Source organism: Xiphophorus hellerii, chromosome 5, assembly GCF_003331165.1.
Source record: "Xiphophorus hellerii strain 12219 chromosome 5, Xiphophorus_hellerii-4.1, whole genome shotgun sequence".
Taxonomy (NCBI): Eukaryota; Metazoa; Chordata; class Actinopteri; order Cyprinodontiformes; family Poeciliidae; genus Xiphophorus; species Xiphophorus hellerii.
The window spans coordinates 7,774,297-7,793,547 of record NC_045676.1 but is presented as its reverse complement, the minus strand read 5'-3'; the positions used below and the strand labels follow the sequence as shown (position 1 = coordinate 7,793,547).

The 19,251-nt window shown below is 37.7% G+C and overlaps 1 protein-coding gene across 5 annotated transcripts in view; it reads right to left on the bottom strand.

Moving 5' to 3' along the window:
- The window catches only part of usp34 (ubiquitin specific peptidase 34), a 71,684-nt gene that overhangs the window by 36,216 nt on the left and 16,217 nt on the right, over nucleotides 1-19,251 (bottom strand). For all 5 annotated transcript variants that reach the window (XM_032562152.1, XM_032562150.1, XM_032562153.1 and 2 more), the window contains exons 7-20: nucleotides 18,793-18,985; nucleotides 17,688-17,749; nucleotides 17,455-17,536; nucleotides 17,224-17,316; nucleotides 16,087-16,212; nucleotides 15,870-15,999; nucleotides 14,117-14,250; nucleotides 12,519-13,219; nucleotides 10,659-10,873; nucleotides 10,460-10,575; nucleotides 9,991-10,118; nucleotides 9,689-9,778; nucleotides 9,323-9,418; nucleotides 7,638-7,720 (exon numbers count right to left, since the gene is read on the bottom strand). In XM_032562152.1, the coding sequence (XP_032418043.1) occupies nucleotides 7,638-7,720; nucleotides 9,323-9,418; nucleotides 9,689-9,778; nucleotides 9,991-10,118; nucleotides 10,460-10,575; nucleotides 10,659-10,873; nucleotides 12,519-13,219; nucleotides 14,117-14,250; nucleotides 15,870-15,999; nucleotides 16,087-16,212; nucleotides 17,224-17,316; nucleotides 17,455-17,536; nucleotides 17,688-17,749; nucleotides 18,793-18,985 (2,249 nt within the window). The remainder of the gene's footprint in view (nucleotides 1-7,637; nucleotides 7,721-9,322; nucleotides 9,419-9,688; nucleotides 9,779-9,990; nucleotides 10,119-10,459; nucleotides 10,576-10,658; nucleotides 10,874-12,518; nucleotides 13,220-14,116; nucleotides 14,251-15,869; nucleotides 16,000-16,086; nucleotides 16,213-17,223; nucleotides 17,317-17,454; nucleotides 17,537-17,687; nucleotides 17,750-18,792; nucleotides 18,986-19,251) is intronic.

Below are 19,251 nucleotides of genomic sequence, written 5' to 3'. Positions count from 1 at the left end.
GAAGCACGTCCGACGCTGGAGTTGAAAAGTCTGAACTTTAACGGCTCAACGTGGAGCGTAAACCAGCACATAGTGGGGCATTTTCGGACATATTCTCAGAAAAAAAATAAAACTGTGGAAGATAAACTAATTGTCACTGCTTAATAATAACCTACGAGAGTTTTGACTACAGAGACACGAATAGAAAGGACCTTGCTTGGAAGAGGACCAGCGAAGAAGTTGGAATGTCGAGTAAATTATAGCTTTTAATATTTGAAAATATTTCCCCGCATTTGAGCTATCCAAGTCCATCCAGAAAAAACGCTAAATTAACGTATTTATTTAGATAAAATATGCAGAAGATGGTGGAAGAGTTTGAGGAACACACATGCCAAGGAGTTTCCTCTCAACGCTGCCTAGAGCGATTTTGATGCGTCTAGACCAAAATACCACGCTTCTGACTTCAAAGTGCACAGGCGTCAAATTTGTAGCATCAGACACGTTTTTGACACTCAAAACGCGTTCAGTGTGAACGCACCATAAGAAAACTGGATCAGTGTGGTAATATACAATTTAGATACAAATTAATTAGAAGGAAAATAACTAACAAACAAGATGAGATTTAAATGCAAGAAGAGACTGAAAAGATTCCCCAAACCAACATCTGTCTTTCCGAAAGTAGTTTTGTGCTGCAGTCAGTGGAAACAAGCAGCCAGCGGTTTGTTTATATAAAATATTCACGTCCAAGTCGAGGTTTATGCAGACTGCCCAGAAGAAAAGGAAAACAATGTTTCTTTTAAATCCTAAATGCTACATCAGCCTCTCGCCCACACATACGTACCCAGACAAGCAGAGCATTGTTCTCAGCGGAGCAACATTAAGTGTTGTGTTATTGTTTGTCCATTGATTCAGGAAAACCAGATGCACACTCAGGATCCTATTGTGAAGCTACAATAAAAATCTGCTTTTCCTTGAGACACACTAATGCCAACATAAAATGCTGGAGAAACCATTTGACATATTTTCCTATCAAAAAGCTTATTTGGCACATTTTAATTAACTATTAAATGCAAAAACACCTCAGTTATGTTCAAAGACCAGGACTCACAGAGTCCTGCAAAAGTATTCATTCAAGGGTCACGTGATGCAGCCTCTGCAGGCAGACGTGTGTCGGTGAGCTCCAGGTAGTCCTCAGCGGTGATGGCTTTATACTAACGACTACATTGCTCCAGATATAGAATTTATTCCCGAAGCAGTGAACAAATACTTACTACTCGAACCTGACTAATTAGGGCTGAGATTTAGCTGTTTTTGGACGTTTTTCGTCGGCTTGAGAGAGAGTCCTCTCACGTGGGGAAGATGGCGGCTGATCAAGATAAACCAACACTGAAATCCCTGATGAAGGCTATCCGTGAATCGAAAGAAGAGCTCACTGGGCATATAAATCAAAAAATAGACCATATCCAACAATCGCTAACAAAAATAGAACAGTCATTGTCAACGCTGGCTGAACAGGTGCAGGAAATGGAAGCCAGAGTTGGAGCTAACGAAGACAACCTCTCTGACGCTCAAGCACGCATACTCAAAATGGAGAAGGAAATAACTTTCCTGAAGGAGAAATCGGACGACTTGGAAAACCGGAGCAGGAGATCAAATGTCAAAATTATAAACATCCCAGAAAGATCCGAAGGTACCGACATGATTGGTTACGTGGAACGGCTAATCCCGCGGCTTCTCGGGGAGGAACACTTCCCAAACCCGGTTACCATCGAGAGGGCACACCGCCTGGGGAGAGCGTCGGAGCGGACCAGACCTATCCTCGTGAAGTTTCTGAACTTCAGGGACAAGGACAAAGTGCTCCGTTTGGCCAGGGACAAGGGGACGGTACAGTTGGATAATAATCGAGTCTCATTTTACCCAGATTACAGCATCGAGGTGCAACGCAAAATGCTCGCTTTTAAAGAGGTGAAGAAAAAACTACGGGAGAAAAATATTGAATACGCCACCCGCTACCCTGCTAAACTGAGGATTCGACACGGAGGTGGATTTAAGCTTTTTTCAGCCCCATCTGAGGTGGAGACCTTCCTGTCCACTGTTCGGGATGAGGGATAGAACATTTCCTTTGCAAGATGACCACGCACCATGACTGTTAACCGTAAAATAACGTAAGATAATCCATAATTACTGGCTGTGCCTCAAATGTTAAACCATTTCGTGTATTATCGGGCGCATCTGTGCCTGCTAACACTACAGGTGTGTTAAGTATTTTTTGTTAAATATAGTTAATATAGTTCTTGAGTGGTTTCTGCTGGAGCAAACATATCCTTATTTTTTAGAAAAAATGTTCTCTGCTGAGGATACCACAAATGTTTAGAAGCGGGGTTTATCCCACAGTTTGTTTACTGGGTGTTAAAATGTGGGTTTTCTTTATTATTTTATTTTTCTTGGGATTTGTGGGGCACTCTCTCTATGGGGTTCATTCTGTGAGTATTGAAAGCTGTAAACTTATAGCAAAGGGCCAGAGATTTCTTTATTTTGTCCAAGTTATGTGCATTTTGTGTTGTCACTTAACCAGAATATTTTTTCATATTACTTATAATGAATAAGACAGGACTATTAAACTGTATTTCATTGAATGTTAGAGGGATTAACAACCCCATTAAAAGGAAGAAAGTTCTAACATACTTTAAGAAACAAAGCACAGACATCGCCTTTATTCAAGAGACCCATCTCACAGATATAGAACATTTAAAGTTGCGCAGGGATTGGGTTGGCCATGTATTTTATTCCTCTTTTTCATCTAAAGCTAGAGGTGCAGCCTTACTTATCAATAAAAACCTCAGATTTAGGTTAAACTATATGGAGAATGATAGATTCGGCAGATTCATTCTGGTAGATTGTGTAATAAATACAAACAGGGTAATACTTGTATCCTTATATGGCCCAAATTTAGACAACCCAGAATTTTTTAATGACTTGATTCTAAAACTGGCTGCGATTGAAGCTCCATGTATATTGGGCGGTGACTATAACCTGGTTCTAAATCCATCAATGGATCGCTCCTCTCCTAAACTTGTTACACCAACCAGATCTGCGGTGGCTCTGGCTCAGGGCATGAAAGAATTAGGATTGGGGGACGTATGGCGTTTATGTAATTCAACTTGCAAAGACTACTCATTCTATTCCAATGTCCACAACACTTATTCAAGAATAGACATGTTTTTAACCTCACACCCACTTTTGTCACAAATTAAAACCTGTTCTTATTTAGCAGCCACGATTTCAGACCATAATCCCATACAAATGAAATTAGAATTTCATCATCCTGTTTCCTCTTCTCCTAGATGGAGATTCAGACAATATCTTCTTAGAGATCCTGAATTTGTCACTTTTATGAATGCCAAAATCGATATGTATCTAGAAGTAAATTTAAATACCTCCTCACATTCAAATATATGGGAAGCACTCAAAGCGTACATGAGGGGGCATATTATTTCATATGTGTCACATAAAAACAAGCAAAAAAGGGAACAGCTTGCTCAATTAGAAAAAGATATAAGGACTTTGGAGATTGACCATTCAAAAACAAAACACCCAGAATTACTTAGTGTTTTAAAACAAAAACGGATTTCATATGACAACCTCTGTACAAGTAAAGCTGAGGCAGCAATGGCTAGAACAAAATATCATTACTACGAATACGGCAATAAAACAAGCAAGCTACTGGCGTGGCAAATAAAAAAGGAGGACAATGAAAAATTTATTCAGAGAATTAAAACGGATGATGGTAGACATTTAGAAAATACAAAGGACATAAATTTGGAATTTAAAAAATATTATCAATTATTATATAAATCTGAACGTCACAAAGACAGTGTAGATATAAAACAATTTTTGAATCAATTACATTTACCCAAGATTAATACAACTGACAAAGACATACTGGATGGTGAGGTAAGTGAGGAGGAGGTTCGCCTTGCTGTTAAATCATTACAAAATAATAAAACCCCAGGACCGGATGGCTTTCCAATTGAATACTTTAAAACCTTTTCAAACAAATTATTAACCCCACTTACAAGTATGATCAAGGAGGCATTCCAACAGACAGCACTTCCTCAAACTTTAGAACTTGCAACAATAACATTACTTCCCAAACCTGGAAAAGATGTACAAAAGTGCGGTAACTATAGACCCCTGAGCCTTCTCAACACCGACTATAAGATCTTATCTAAAATAATAGCATCTCGACTGGAGAAAATAATCCCAAAAATTATTCATGCAGACCAGACAGGTTTTGTTAAGAACCGACAGGGAGCAGACAATATTCGGAGGTTGTTTCATGTTATTGATATTGCTAAAAGACAGAGGTACCCCCTGGTGATACTTTCTATGGATGCTGAGAAGGCGTTTGACAGAATTGAACCTGATTTTCTTTTTGAGACCCTGAGAGCTATGAATTTTGGTGAAACCTTTATTAGATATGTAAGAACACTCTTTAATAGCCCTAGATCACAGATTTTGACCAATGGGGTTCTGTCGGACGCCTTCTCGCTCTCCCGAGGCTGTAGACAGGGCTGCCCAAGTTCTCCTAGCCTATTTTCCATTGCTATAGAACCATTAGCGATTGCTATCCGTTCTGACTTATCAATTACAGGTATAAAAGTAGGTACAGAAGAACATAAACTTGCGTTGTATGCAGACGATTTGTTAGTATTTATATCTCAGCCATTTAAGTCCTTTCCATCTTTACTGGCATGCCTTGGGACATACAGTGCAGTTTCTGGCTACAAAATCAATTACTCCAAAAGTGAAGCGTTTTCACTTAATATGACAGAACAGGAGGCACAATTACTGCCTGGTTCATTTAAATGGTGCATGGATGGCTTTACATACCTTGGCATTAATATTAGTTCCTCGTATGATCAAATTTACCGAAAGAATTACACATCATTAATTAATAAAACCAAGACAGAGCTGGAACGATGGATGGATCTCCCACTATCTTTGATTGGCAGAGTTAACTCAATTAAAATGTCTATATTACCTAAATTTATTTACTTATTTCAATGTGTCCCCTTAAAAGTCCCAATGACATTTTTTTAAAGATTTAGATAAAGCAATATCTCTATTTTTATGGCGGAAGAAGGTCCCAAGAGTTAAGCTTCTTACTTTACAGGCTCCCTATGCTAAAGGTGGATTAAATCTTCCAAATTTCAGAATGTATTACCTAACCTCCCAGTTCCGTATTTTATGGATGTGGATTTATTCAAATGGCAATGATGTGAGGTGGATCTCGATAGAGCAACAAGAGTTGAAATCCATGTCATTAGCAACCATTCCCTTCTTGAGTTCAAAAAAGCAACTTTCTACAATTACATCAAATTCTTTAATTTTAGCTACCTACAACGCATGGCTTCAGTTACACGCTCTCTTAAACCTAAACATAAAATTGTTGGTTAACACACCACTTAAAGATAACCCCAACATTCCCCAACCTATAACAGATGGTATACTACAAACTTGGGTTAGAAAAGGCATTAGATCAGTAGGCGACCTTTATACTAATAATGTCTTTGCCAGCTTCGATCAATTATCTGAATTTTATGACTTGCATAGGCACAATTATTTCAAATATTTGCAGATTAGACATTGGATTAAGAGCCAAACATTAGAGATATTCCCAAGTAAACCAGAGGAAACCTTGCTTGAATCATGTTTATTAGATCCTAAACGTACTACTACAAAAGGACTTATTTCTTGTATTTACAAAATTGTTCTTGACTATTCACCAGCTTATGACAAGTATTCGAAAAAATCGAAATGGGAGTTGGACTTAAACTGCAACTATGATGACAAAAGCTGGAGCAGATTACTAAATTCATCTCAAACAATATTAACATCAACAAAACACAGACAAATTCAATTTAATATTTTTCACCGCATATATTATACCCCATATAGGTTGAATAAGCTGAATGCCAGTATCACTGACAAATGCCAGAGATGTAAGACGTCTGTAGGGGATCTTCTTCATATGCTTTGGAATTGTGTACACTTGCAAACCTACTGGGATAATGTAATTCTGGTAACATCAGCAGTTTGTGGACTTTCTTTAGATCCTGACCCCAGGATTTGGATACTTGGAGATATTATGTCCTTGGAATTAAATTCTTGCAAGAAACACTTTGTTTTGTTAGCATCATCTGCAGCAAAAAAATGTATACTTAAAAATTGGAAATCTATGGAGCCTCCAAACCAGAAACATTGGATCAACGAACTGTTGTCATACTGCACTCCTGAAAAAATTCTCCATTCAATACGTGGGACATTGGCTAAGTTTGACCGGATATGGACTCCCTTCCTGGACATTTTAACCAGAATAGACCTGAGAGACTGATCTGTATTGATCTTTGCTGCCTTGTTTCAATTCTTTTAATATTTTTGTTGTATCCTCTTCTCTTTACTCTGGCCTATCAAAAGTGTGGGTAGTGCTAAATGTAATACTACTACATGTGTTGTTACATGGAGAGAGCGGGTGGGGTGGGTGGGTTTTATTTTTGAATTATTTTTATTTTTTTTTATTTTTTTTTGGGGGGGGGGGGGGGGGGGGGGGGGGATTTCCACAAGGGAAAAAAAAAAAAAGAAAAAAAAGAATAATATTGTACTTTGGATGTAGATTTTGTATGGAGATACATTCTGAATAAATATATATATACAAAAAAAAAGTATTCATTCAAGTTTATCACATTTTCCAACTTCAAAACCACAAACTTATAAAGTTCATTTTGTGGATTTTGTGTTCTGCGTTAACACAAAGTAGTGTGAAATGCATGGTGGGAAGGAAGGCTCCTGTTTGGGGTTTGCCACAAGTCATTTAGTGGAAACAGAAAACGTGAATGAAGATAATTTGGGCAAATAAGACCAAAATGTAACATCCAGGACAAAGATTAGGAACTTGGGGAGAAATTTTCTTTCCATCAAGAAGACGACTCTAAACATAGAGCTAGATCTAGGAATCAGTGGTTTAGATCATAGCATATTTCTGTGTTAAAGTCCGGACTGAAATCTAGTTGAGAATCTGTGGCAAGGAATCAAAAATGCAATTTACAGATGATCTTCACCCAGTTTGTCTGAGATTTATCTTATTTGAAAAGATAAACATAGATGCTGTCAGCGACATTTTCCAAGAGACTCATAATGCAGTAAAGATGTTTCTACAAAAACTTAACTCACAACGGTGAATAGAAATATGTTCCATACTTTTATTTGTAAAGAAAAATGTTAAAAGTGACGCATTTTTAACTTCCAATTCACAATTATGTACGTCTTTTTAATGGTCTAACCATATAAAATCCCATTGAGACGGGAACATAGTCAGAAACTTTTGGTTTTAAATGAAAAAATTAACAATTAAATGGATTTCAATACTTTTCCTCTATTACTGGATTATGATGAGAAACTAAATACAGAGACTTATGATGTATCTAACATGATTATTGCTTTCAAAACAACAAAAACCAAAATCCTACAAGCCTTTCATTTTACAATGTTCCCATGTTCCAAAATGTTCCTATTCTGCACCTACAGCTAAAAAAGCTAAACATTTATTGTATGAAAACGAATGATTAGTCTAATTAAAACACAAACAAAAGCCTTACTGAAGTGGTCTGGTGATCCCAGCGTTGAGAAGACGCAGGTGAGGAACTGCAGGCGAACCTGCACCTCTGCACTGTGGCTGTACCTGCAATCGCACAAGAAGAAAAGGAGCAATTTATGTTAGCATCAGGAGACTTGATTAAACAACTAACACAACACATTTCAACATCTGAGGCTAGCATAACTAAAGAGTTTCGCAGCTTTAAAAGGCTGCAGATAAGCTCAGTTATGTCGCAAAAATATGGTTTCTTTTTAAAAGCTTCATCCTATTTTGTGTTCATTAGCTGGAAAAAGATCTGGATCCATATTCTCAAAGAATCCTGAGACTAAAAGTGACGTTGTTATAACATTCTTAGAATATTACTTCGGTAAGATAAAAGTTTCTCGCAAAGCATTTTAGGAATTAAGAGGACCCATAATAAATGCTAGGGGTAAAGAGGAGAACCAAAATAATGAGGATGAAAATAATCAAACACGTTCATGCTGTGTGGCAATTAATTCAATTTTGGATAGCTTCATCATCGTGACGCTTTTCTTAATCCAGATTAGATTCAATGACTGGTAAATTTCTACCAACTGATTACTGGGGGTGTATTTGTTTTGTGTGTGTGTGTGTGTGTGTGTGTGTGTGGGTGTGTGTTTGTGTGTGTGTGTGTGTGTCTTATTATAGGAATGATAGTAAACAAATTATTTTGTTTTTGGTTATGTATGTGCATGTTTTTCTCTGTCTGATTGCTTGTTCTCTTTTTTTTTTTTTACCTGTTTGAAATAAATAAATAAATAAATACAAAATTATTTTGTTTAGTGCATCAACCAATCACAGTCCCTAGAAGTCAGCATCACACCTAGCAACGGGGTCAAGCACGTCTTCACACTAAGCTAGGAAATACTGTTGATTCCTCGCTTAAAGTTACTCTCAGCAGTGAACTGAATCACTCTTAAGCTACGACTCCATGGCAGGAATTTTTGGGCTAAGATCTTAGCTCTATCAACTCTAATTTAAGACTTTTTAAGATCCTTTTATGACCATTTGGAATGGAATATAAGACCAGTATCAGTACAGATATGTAAAAAAGAAAACTGCAAGTAAATAAAATTAATTTGCTCTTGCATATTATGGGCAAGTAACTAGCAAGTAACTAAAGATACTTGCTAGTTAGCGAGGGTATATTAGCAGCTAGTTGCCAGTAGCTGTAAACTCCTCAAATCACAAAATGCACTGAAGATGCCTGCGCATGACTCAAAGTTTTGTCTAACAGTAAAGTACCACCAAACAATAGAAAAAAAAGAAAAAGGAAAACTACATTGAATAAGATTAAATAGTCGGTTCCACAACACCGTTTAAGAGCTGTGATTAATGAATTTAAGACATTTTTAAGGCTTTTTTTAAGGATGCCTGGACATCATGTTTGTGAATACAGGCCCTGAATATTGTCCAGTTTCAGTCACCAATCCAGGTGAATCTATTTTGACAACAAAATTTAAATAATAAATGGTAAATTAACTTCAAATATTTATGAAATCAAAGATAGTTCTGGGCTGTTCTGGATCAAACCAGTTTTTCTTACCTAAATGTAAAACCCTCTGAAGTTTAAGTTAAAGTTAAGAGGAACTCCTAAAAACAAAGAGGTATGTTTTGCTAATCAAACCCGGTCCGGTTTGGGGGAATCACCCCCGGCAGACTCACAGAGCAAACTTGTGTCGGTGTTCTCGGACTTCTTGGATGTAGTGTTGCAGGTTGTCGAAGAACAGCTTCATCATGTGCAGCTCCTTCTCAGCCCACCTAACAGACACAACAACTACATCAGCACAGGCTCCAGGCAGGAAGACTAAAGATGTTTACATCTCTAATCTTATCAAAAGATGAGTCAATTTGCAAAACAGTAAAGTAGCTGCATATTTTAACCTTTATATTGCTGGACTTTGATGAAAAAAGCAAACCAACACCAAACAAATGTTGGTTAAACCAAACAACATGTGTTAAGAAAAAGCTTATTATTGTGCTGCTATTATTCAGCTGCCATAGCACCTGAATAAAGGCTCTGTTGCTTACATAGTAATCCAGTGGGTGTCGTAACTGGAGCCAAACTGCTGGAAAGTGCCAAAAAGTTTAGGAAGTAAGCGCAAGGAAACCACAACGGACCTGAGAGGAATGAAGAAGATGGAGTTAAATAATCCACCAGGGACAAACAGTGAATAAACTTTGGAAGAGTTCAGGGGAAGATGTTTTGTTTTACCTAACTGCTAAAGACAGAAACAGCAAAATTACTGATGTCTAATTTAAAAGCACAAGTTTCATCACGTATATTGGGTAAAAAAGAAGTATTGCATTACGTGAGTTTGAGTCGCGCTTACCGATGATGGGCCAAGTTGTCAAGGCAACCCTCGATGAAGCGCATTCGGATCTGTCTGTCGGTGAACCAGCAGACCAGAGAACACAGCAGCTTCTCCGCTTCATTAATCAGACCCTCAGAGAGATGAATCTGAATAGATGTGAAAAAAATTAGAACAACCGAATAATTCCTCAAAACAAACAAGCTGCAGGCTGTTTCATTTTGCTTTTTGTCAAACCAGAGGAGTCCTCTCAATGACCCAAATGTGGCATTTGAGCAGTATGGTCTTGTAATTTTGTTCAGAGAATTAATCCCAGTTCAATCAATAAAGTCTTATTGGATCAAATATCTCTTGATCTGGTTTTTTAAGGTTAAAAACCAGCTAAAAAGCCCTACCAGGATGAATTAATGATAACATTTTTTTCAAACCAGGAGCATCATCTCAGAATGTCAATCCTGCTCTTTGTTTCTGAGAAAATGAAAATACGTACTGCGTCTTCATCCTGCACCAAATCCCAGAGCAGCGTATTCCCCTTCTTACAAACATTGTCAAGGTTGATGTCGGTCACAGCGTGACTGGAGTACTGATGTTTATGAACAGCTGGACCTGCAGAATTACACAGAGAGAACCAAACCTTTAATTCTGGTAGGTTTGCAGCTGGATAAACCGTTTCATTCAGCAGGCCTCACCTTGCACCAGGTGTTCATGGTAGATGGAGGCCAGGTTGGGAAGATGCTGCTGCAGGTGGGAGCTGAGCTCAGCGTGGGAGTTGATCTGGACCAGCTCCTCCTCGCAGCCCGACTCCTCGCCGTCAAAGTCAGCCATGTTTTTCTCTGACTTGGCGCTGACCTGGGAGCTGCTGCAGCTGACGTCATCAGCGCTCAGCATGTCCTCCACCATGGGACTGGTGGAAGAATCAATCATACTTTATTGATCCCAAAGGGAAATTACAAGAAAGAGAGAATCTTAAAGTAACTCGGTTATAATGGGCAGCAATAAAACTTTTCAAGAATTTACCACTACGTTTTCAAACTTTTCCAGCACTGCACTTTGAGAGTAACAACAAAAATGAACAAAAGTAGACAGTTTCAATTCACTAAAGATATTTCCATTATTAACATTAAATGTGATAATATAACAGGGGCAGGGTAAACAAAAATATAACATCCTATCACCTGACTGGTCTAACACATAAAAAAAAATCCAATGAAATTTTATTTTTATAGCACAATTCAGCGATGTGTCAGCTCAAAGTGCTTTATATCATAAACTATAAGACAACTTTAATTTCAATTACGCAGATCAATACGTTTTTGTGCCATAAGGAATAAAAAAATATTCATTACATTGAAACAATCCAAACAAATTATGCTAAATGAACCTTCAAATTAAATCCTTTAACAAACAGAGACATAAGTGAGCATTTATATTGTTTATCATGATAAAGAAATTAGATTTATTATTGACATCACAAAAAAATTTCAGTTAATGTTTAAAACCCCTAAAACTGTCGGTATTGTTGGGATTTTCTCCACTGTTTGTTCAATTAAAGTATCAATAAATGTCAATAAATTTAAAAAATAGCTCAGTGACATAAATCTCACTTTTTTTATGTGGCTGATGTTGTAGAGAAACATATTACAATGAGCCTTTTTTCAAGAGCAGTGTATAAAAAAGTATTAAATAGTTTTATCACGACATAAAAGTGATGAGTACTAAGTCCATATCGCCCAACCCTACGAAGAAAGTTCAAAAAAATATCTAAAATACGCTTTTGTCAAGCTTTCTGGCATTTAAAAAATATAAACCATTCTGGTGATTCTACCTTACCTAAAACTTCAGACAGCGGAAAAAGCTGCGTGTCTTTTTATTATGAAAACATGTGGTTTCAACTGAACTTCAGCAACACTCTTTGGTTGCCTAGCAACAACCACTTGAGTAATTGGCCACAGCAGCAGTTTCAGGTTTTACTACTGTGCCCCATCACTGCTTAAAAATAAAAAACAAAACAACGGAGTGTGGAGTGAAAACCGTTGATAAAAGAGGACAGGTCACACCATCAGCTTGGTAGTTTTTCAGATATTTAAAACAAGAAAAGTATCAATACCAGCCCTAAAATAATGTTTTCCAAATTTTGGATTTTAAGCAAACATTAGATTAAGATTTATTACAAAACTGTGCAAATTGAAAAATAAGCACTTTCAAGGGTTTTATAAGTAATTCAAGCACTTTTCAATTGAGATTGAAGCATTTTCAAGGACGTTAAGCACTTAGCATCATCAACTTTATTAAATACATAAATAGATCCATATGAGAAAATTATTAATAATAATAATTTAAAAATACAAATAAACCCAGAAGCTCAGTTTAGAATAAGAAGCAAATTTAGCTTGATGATAAATTGTCCCAAAATTATTGCGATAAACGATAATGTTGCTTTTGAGACCGTAATATATTAAGATAATAGAATTATCTTAATAATTAGCAAGTTTAGAGAGTAATAAATGTTTATTTATTTGTAGTTTTGAATAAGAAACAGAAACTCTTACCCTTCGTGGTGGTGGTGGTGATGGTGGTGGTGGTGCTGCGGGCCGATGAACCGGCGGCAGTTGAACAGCTCGCTGCTCATGGCCCCTCCCAGGAAGTCCCCCGGCCTGGGCAGGCAGGGCGGCTCCTGGGGCCCCTGGCCCATCTGAGAGGGGCTGATGTCCTCCGGCTGCTGGGGCTCCATCGCCTCGGCCCGCGCCGATGACGACGAAGAGCAAGCATCCAGCAGCCGCATCCGGCCCTCTAAAGAAGTCGATGCCGCCGTTACCATAGCAGCGGACGTCTCCGGGCTGAACTGGAGGACTTTGGTTTTGGCTCCTCCCCCTGACCCGATGGAGCCCACGCCATGACCCGACCCCTCGCCGAGCGCCTCCCCAGCCTTCCTCTTCCTCGTCTCCGTGTGCCCCTCCTTCTGCTGCCCGTCCTCGGCGTTGGACGCGTTCCCTTCGTCGTCGTCCTCCTCATCATCGTCCTCATCCTCCTCGTCGTCCTCCTCTTCGTCTTCCTCCTCCTCCTTCAGGGCCTCGCTGTCGGCCATGTCGTCAGAGTGCAGCTCGCTGCCGGGGCTGCCGGCTGATTGGCTGGCGCGGCTGGAGGCGGCTTCGTTGCTGGAGGCCTCGCTGCGCCCGCTGCTGCTGCCGGGGCCGCTGCTGCCCTCCTCCACGCTGTTGGCCGTCTCGTCGGAGCTTCCCTGCATCGACTCCTGGACAAACGACAGAAACATCCCGTTACTATGGAAACACCTCAGAGCTTTTCTGTTTCAGTGAAAGAAAGTTAAATTTAGGGCGGAAACAATTAATCGTGATGAATCAATCATTCAAATAATCGCTGACTAATTTTTTTTATACACATTTCTTTTTTCAGAATCTTCACAATTCATTTTACTTATGATTTCTGTTGTGTTTTTTATTTCAGTTTTATTTATTGTTGTTATTTAAAATATAAATAATATTTTGTTATATATATTTTTAAAAGTTTGTGAGTACAAAACTTTAATTTGTCTTCTACAAAATTAAAGTTTACTAGTCTCTAAACTTCCATTATTATTCCATTATCAATATATTAAAATCTCAAAAAATGTTTTATTATTTATCGCAATAATTTTGGGACAATTTATTGTCAAGCTAAGATTTTTATGGTGACAGGCCGAATTGGAGCATACAGACTCAAAAATAGTAATTAAACCAAAATTGTACACAAAATATAAACATTTTTGTATTGTTTTAGCTTCATCCGGTTCAAATAATCTCCTATTATGCACCTGTAGAGGTCCAATTATTAATTAAAAAAAAGATTAACCGTTCACTGTATTGATATTCTATTCAAACATGTTGATGTTAGAATTTGCTACAAATTATCAAACATACACTCAAGGAAACTGTTATTGCATTTTAGGCAATAGAATGAATATTTTCTCAATCAAAAGAAGAATTTATTTCTTTGTTTATTTGAATCTTTTAATGTATTTCTATTATTAAGGTGGTTGACTTAAATTAAATCTGCAGAATATGCTAATTTTCTATCTGATTAATCGCCAGAACAATCGACAAAATAATCAATTACTAAATTAATTGTTAATGTAACATGTTTAGCAGCTCACCTCAGTATCTGAGAGCCGCTGCTGGCTCCTCTTGTTGCTGGGCACCATCATCTGATCGTCCATCTCCATGTCGCTGCCGCCGCTGTGCTGCGTGTCGCTGTTATCGCTGCTGTCTGGACTGGCAGCCGGAGAACCTGAAAACACAGAAACCAACTTAAATTAGAAAAAAATGTTTACAAACAAACTGGATTTGGTCAAACTTAAAGGTCAGCAATAACCATCCTTGCTTTTTACAGTATGTTAAGATTATTGTAGTACAAAAATATGTCTTTTGCATTCCTTGTTCATGTGTGTGATTTTATGCTTCTATCATATTTTAAATAAAATATAAAACTGAAATAGTCATTTACTCTGAATTTGATTTTATGGTTTTCCCTTAAATGGAAAACCATCCTTAAAGCTTGTTAAAGATGCTTACATTACATCCTTAACAAAATATTCACATTTTCAATTCCTAAACTTCACCATTACTTTTTAAAACCACTCAGAAGTTTCTCATTTCAAGCCCCACCCAGCAGATCTTGATGCTCAATTTATATTTTTGTTGAAATTTTAGTTTTTTGTGTTGCGGTTCATAGGGGTGGACATTCATAGTTTATCGTGTTAAATTTCTTCATATTTAAAATCCCTCAAAATGGTCTGTATTGTCAGAATTGTTTGTTTGCTCAAAGATATCAATACATTTGAAAATATGATCAAATGCAGCTACTATGTGTAGTTTAGTGATACAAATCACACTTCTTACTGAGACTGTTGTCCTAAAAAAATGTTTTTTCCAAAGCAGTATTTGTGTTTTTAGGGGTTTGATTTATGTGCCCTGCAGTCACAGCTACACAATTACCTTAAAAAGGAGCAATAAATAGTTATCACAACTTTTAATATCATATGACAATAAAACGCTTTTTCATGATTTCATAATTGTAATTTTCCTTTAGTTTCCATCCTGATTACTATATCTGGCTACTTCTGGCACAGAATTATGATCAATGTCTGACATCACCGAGGTAAAGGTTGGGTGAAATACAACACGACCAGTTGGACTGCAGTCGCTATAAAAATGATCATGTACAAATTTGATTTTGTTCCACATAAGGAAGTGGCTCAGATCAGACTTTTTGTGGGGTGAAAAGATCAAACTGCCATGAAAAATGTGGGTGCAGGTCACATTTCCCTCCTGTGTGAACTTCGTCTAACAAACAACAGCAGTATCTATACAGACATTAAATAACACAAAGTTTGACTTCATCTAAAAATTCATGCAATTCTTTTATTCATTCTGTATTTTGTATGTATTGATTGTATTGTGGTAAACTTTTGTTTTATATGTTTTGTTCTTCTGTTTAAATATGTAACCGATATGTTTTTAAAAGATGGAGAAAAAAAAAAGAAAAACCATAATTATTCTCATTTTTTGATGGAAGAAACCTGATCATTTGTTTTTATTGCACTGTGATGTACTGCATTAGCTTGAGGGTCTACAGATCAAAACCAGTTGTAAATAAAACAACAACAATTAAGCCAGTTCTGACGACAAGTGGCTGCGCTGGATTTAATTTTGAGCTACAATTCAGAAAAACATGCACCTCTTTACTTTCACCTCACAATTAAGCACTACTTTGCGTTGGTCCACCACATAAAATCTCATTAAGATGCATTGGAATTTGTGGTAATGTGGCAAAATGTAAAAGGTTAAAGAGAGGAGAATATTTTTCCAATGAATCATCGCTGTTTGAAGACAAGGATCCAGACTGACCTTTCTTGTTCCCCATGGGAAGGTTGGTGTTCAGCAGCGAAGCAAACGAGCTCTGTTTGGAGAGCTGGGCCTTGGCTGCAAGAGCGTTGTTCCACAAAGCCTTTATCAACATGGAGGCCAGGTATAACGTCTGGGGGAGGACAGGAACGCATCAGGATTTTACAGTTTTAAAGCAGTTTGATGCAGCTTACAGAGTGCATTTATGCCTGTGGAGTACCTGCTCCGTGTGGGCGCTGGGATGCAGGCCTGACACCAAGTTCAGGACGTGACGGAGAGGCACTGGGTCCAGGTTTTTTATTAACGACGGGAAAAGGTCATGGATGTAGCGGCTGCAGTGTTTCAACTGAAAGCACAAAAAAGAAAGCTGTAAAATATGATTGAGTGTAAATGATTAATCGTGATAATTGATTGCTGAAATAATAATCAACTAAATTGGGAATCAATTCATCGTTAACAGGAGTAAACAGACTCTAAAATATGTTGGCTGAAAAAAAAACACTCGAAGAAGAAGTAACTAGGTCAAAACTGCCAAAAAATCTAAACATTTTGCATTTTATATGGAAAAACCTTCTTTGTCTGTAAAAAAATTTGTTCTATACAGAAATCCTCAAGTGTCACAGTTTTAGTTTTACCTGGTACAAATTCTGTGAAATTATCCTACTAAGCATATTTTGCTATGCAGTTATTAATAAAAAACATTAATCAACAGATTAGCCCTACATTGTATTGATAGTAAGTGAAGCAGAAATGTATTTATTTAGCTGCAGATGCATTCTTTGCCAAGTTGTTGCATTGTATTCAATACAATTTTTATTTTCTTTTTTAGAAAAAGTTATTGAATTATTTGTTTATTTGCATTTTTAAGATATTTTCAATGATTTATATAAAAAAAAGCTTATGTGGTTCCATGAAAAGTCTGCAGAATGCACCTTTTTATAATCCAATTACTCAATTAATTGAATAACTGATTGCGAACATAATTGTTAGCTGCAACCTTATTTCAGTCATAGAGAAAATAAATCTACATTTAAATCAGGGGTGTCAAACAAGGGCCGCTGTCCTGCAGTTTTTAGATGTGCCACAGATACAAAACACTGGAATGAAATGGCTTAATTACCTCCTCATTGTGTAGATCAGTTCTCCAGAGCCTTAATGACCTAATTATTCTATTCAGGTGTGGTGCAGCAGAGGCACATCTAAAAGTTGCAGGGCAGTGGCCCTCCAGGCCTGGAGTTTGACACCTGTGATTTAAATAATCCACAGACACACAGCACTACTACTGCGCTACTAAGAAGCTGCAGGCAACCTGAGGGCTGCCTGCAGCTGACAGCTGTGAGAATCAGTTTTTTCCTACCTGAGCTGCAGCCCAGATACAGTCTATATGCTGCGTGCTGAGCCTGCCCTCCGCAGCCAAGAAGTTCAGGATCACTTGGCACTGCTTAATGATCTGGAAAACAAATGGAGACATGTGCAGCACTTGGGAGAATGCAACCAGAGAACAGAAAACCCACGAAGGATAAAAAGGAGAAATATAATTATCAGGCAACTGTTTACATATGGGAGGAGCTTAATATATACGACTGACCTCAATGTGCAAATTGGGTCCAAATATGTGCTCCACCACGTTGTTGTGGATTAGCCAGTCCGCTAGCTCCTTTGCTATGGACCTATAAAGATGAAGATCGACTTTCTGAATGACTTCCAATGGAGCAAAACACAATAACACCATCCAGGGAAAAACAAAAACCATGTTGATGAGGAGGCATCATCATGGATACTTCCTGTGATCAGGTAGTCTAGGTGTTATGGCCGACTTACGTTTCTGTGTCAGACACCAGCGACTCGTTGTTGCACACATCGTTAAATGTGTGGAGCTGGTTCTGAGGAGAATCAGACATGATAACAAATTAGTCCTGGAGTTCATAAAATAAAACTTTCTGCTGACAGAATCACTTTGTACCAAACTATATGCTGCATTACATCACATACTATAGACGAACATGTCAATCAAAATTACATTTTAAAAATAAGATAATGTTACTTCATTATAATACACGAGTCCAACAAAAGAACTGCTTGAAATATTTGCTTCTTCAATGCCTTTACTTTGTGTATTTAAACATTGTTTTTATATGCAATGCTTTATTTTCCGTCTTTCCTTCTTTGGATCATCTTTTGAATGAACCCTAAAAAATAAATAAGCTTGTCTTGCTCTATACTAACTATTCAAACTTTCTCCATCATTGTTGGTTCTTATTGTAAATAGATTATTTCACTAATAAGAAGAAATTTTTCCCATAAGTGAAATAATCTGCCAGTGGAATTAATGCTTTTTCTAATCGATATTACAAAATTACTGACTTAAAAAAGCTCTTTACCTTGTTCCAATGTTACGTAAAAGGTAATATACTTGGAATAAGACAAAACTAAGATATTGACACTAGAGACAAGCCAAAAATACTTGGTAAGATTTTATGTTTTTGCAGTGTAAACCAGCGGTGGTAAATTAGCTGCAAAATCTCTGATTAGTGTATTTCTAAGTAAATCGCGTATTCATAAAAATATGGATGAAAGTCCCATGGCTAAAGTCCTGGAGCATCTAATTACTTTGCATCAGGATTTTTCTTTTTATTGCTCCACCATAGATTATATTGTAGTGGAAAAAGTCATGATTTTTTCAATCAGGCAATCAGTTTTCTTCCATTTGTCCGTCATGGCGGATGATGCCAGTAGACTTTATTTTACTGGATTGAATATTAATTACCATAAAGTACAAAGAAAATCAATTACTCTGTGTCTCTCTTTGTGTTTTTACTTCGGTCTTTTGATGGGATCGTGTCTTTGTCAGGCTTGTGGCCTTCCTGAGTCGGACCCCGCATGTGAGTGTGTGTCGGATCTCTTGCTTGCTAGCTGAGTGACTCACCGTGATTTGGCTGAGTCCGGCTAACCGCATGGTGAGAGTGGGAGACATGAAGTATTTGAAGGCGAGGTCCAGGCTCTCCTTGTCGAAGCACAGCGCGCTGTCCAGCGGCTCCTTCACCGTGCTCCACATCAGGTCGGCCATGTTGCGGGCGGCACTTTGGCGCAGCTCCTGGTCGGATAGCTTACACAGGTACCTGCAGGCGGCAAAAAGCGTTCAGTCCTGCTTACCAACATAGATAATCCAAAATGCACAAAGGAGAAACTTAAATTTCATGTGTTTACCATTTCTATGGTTTAAATTCCGTTTTAAGGTGATGGTCAAACAAAGTGACCAAGAATTTGTCCAGCTTTATAGAACCACGGCTGAAACGATTCATCGGATTAGTGGTGATGAATTGATTATTGAAATAATCGTCAACTAATTCAGTAATCGATTCACTGCATTGATGTTTAGACCACC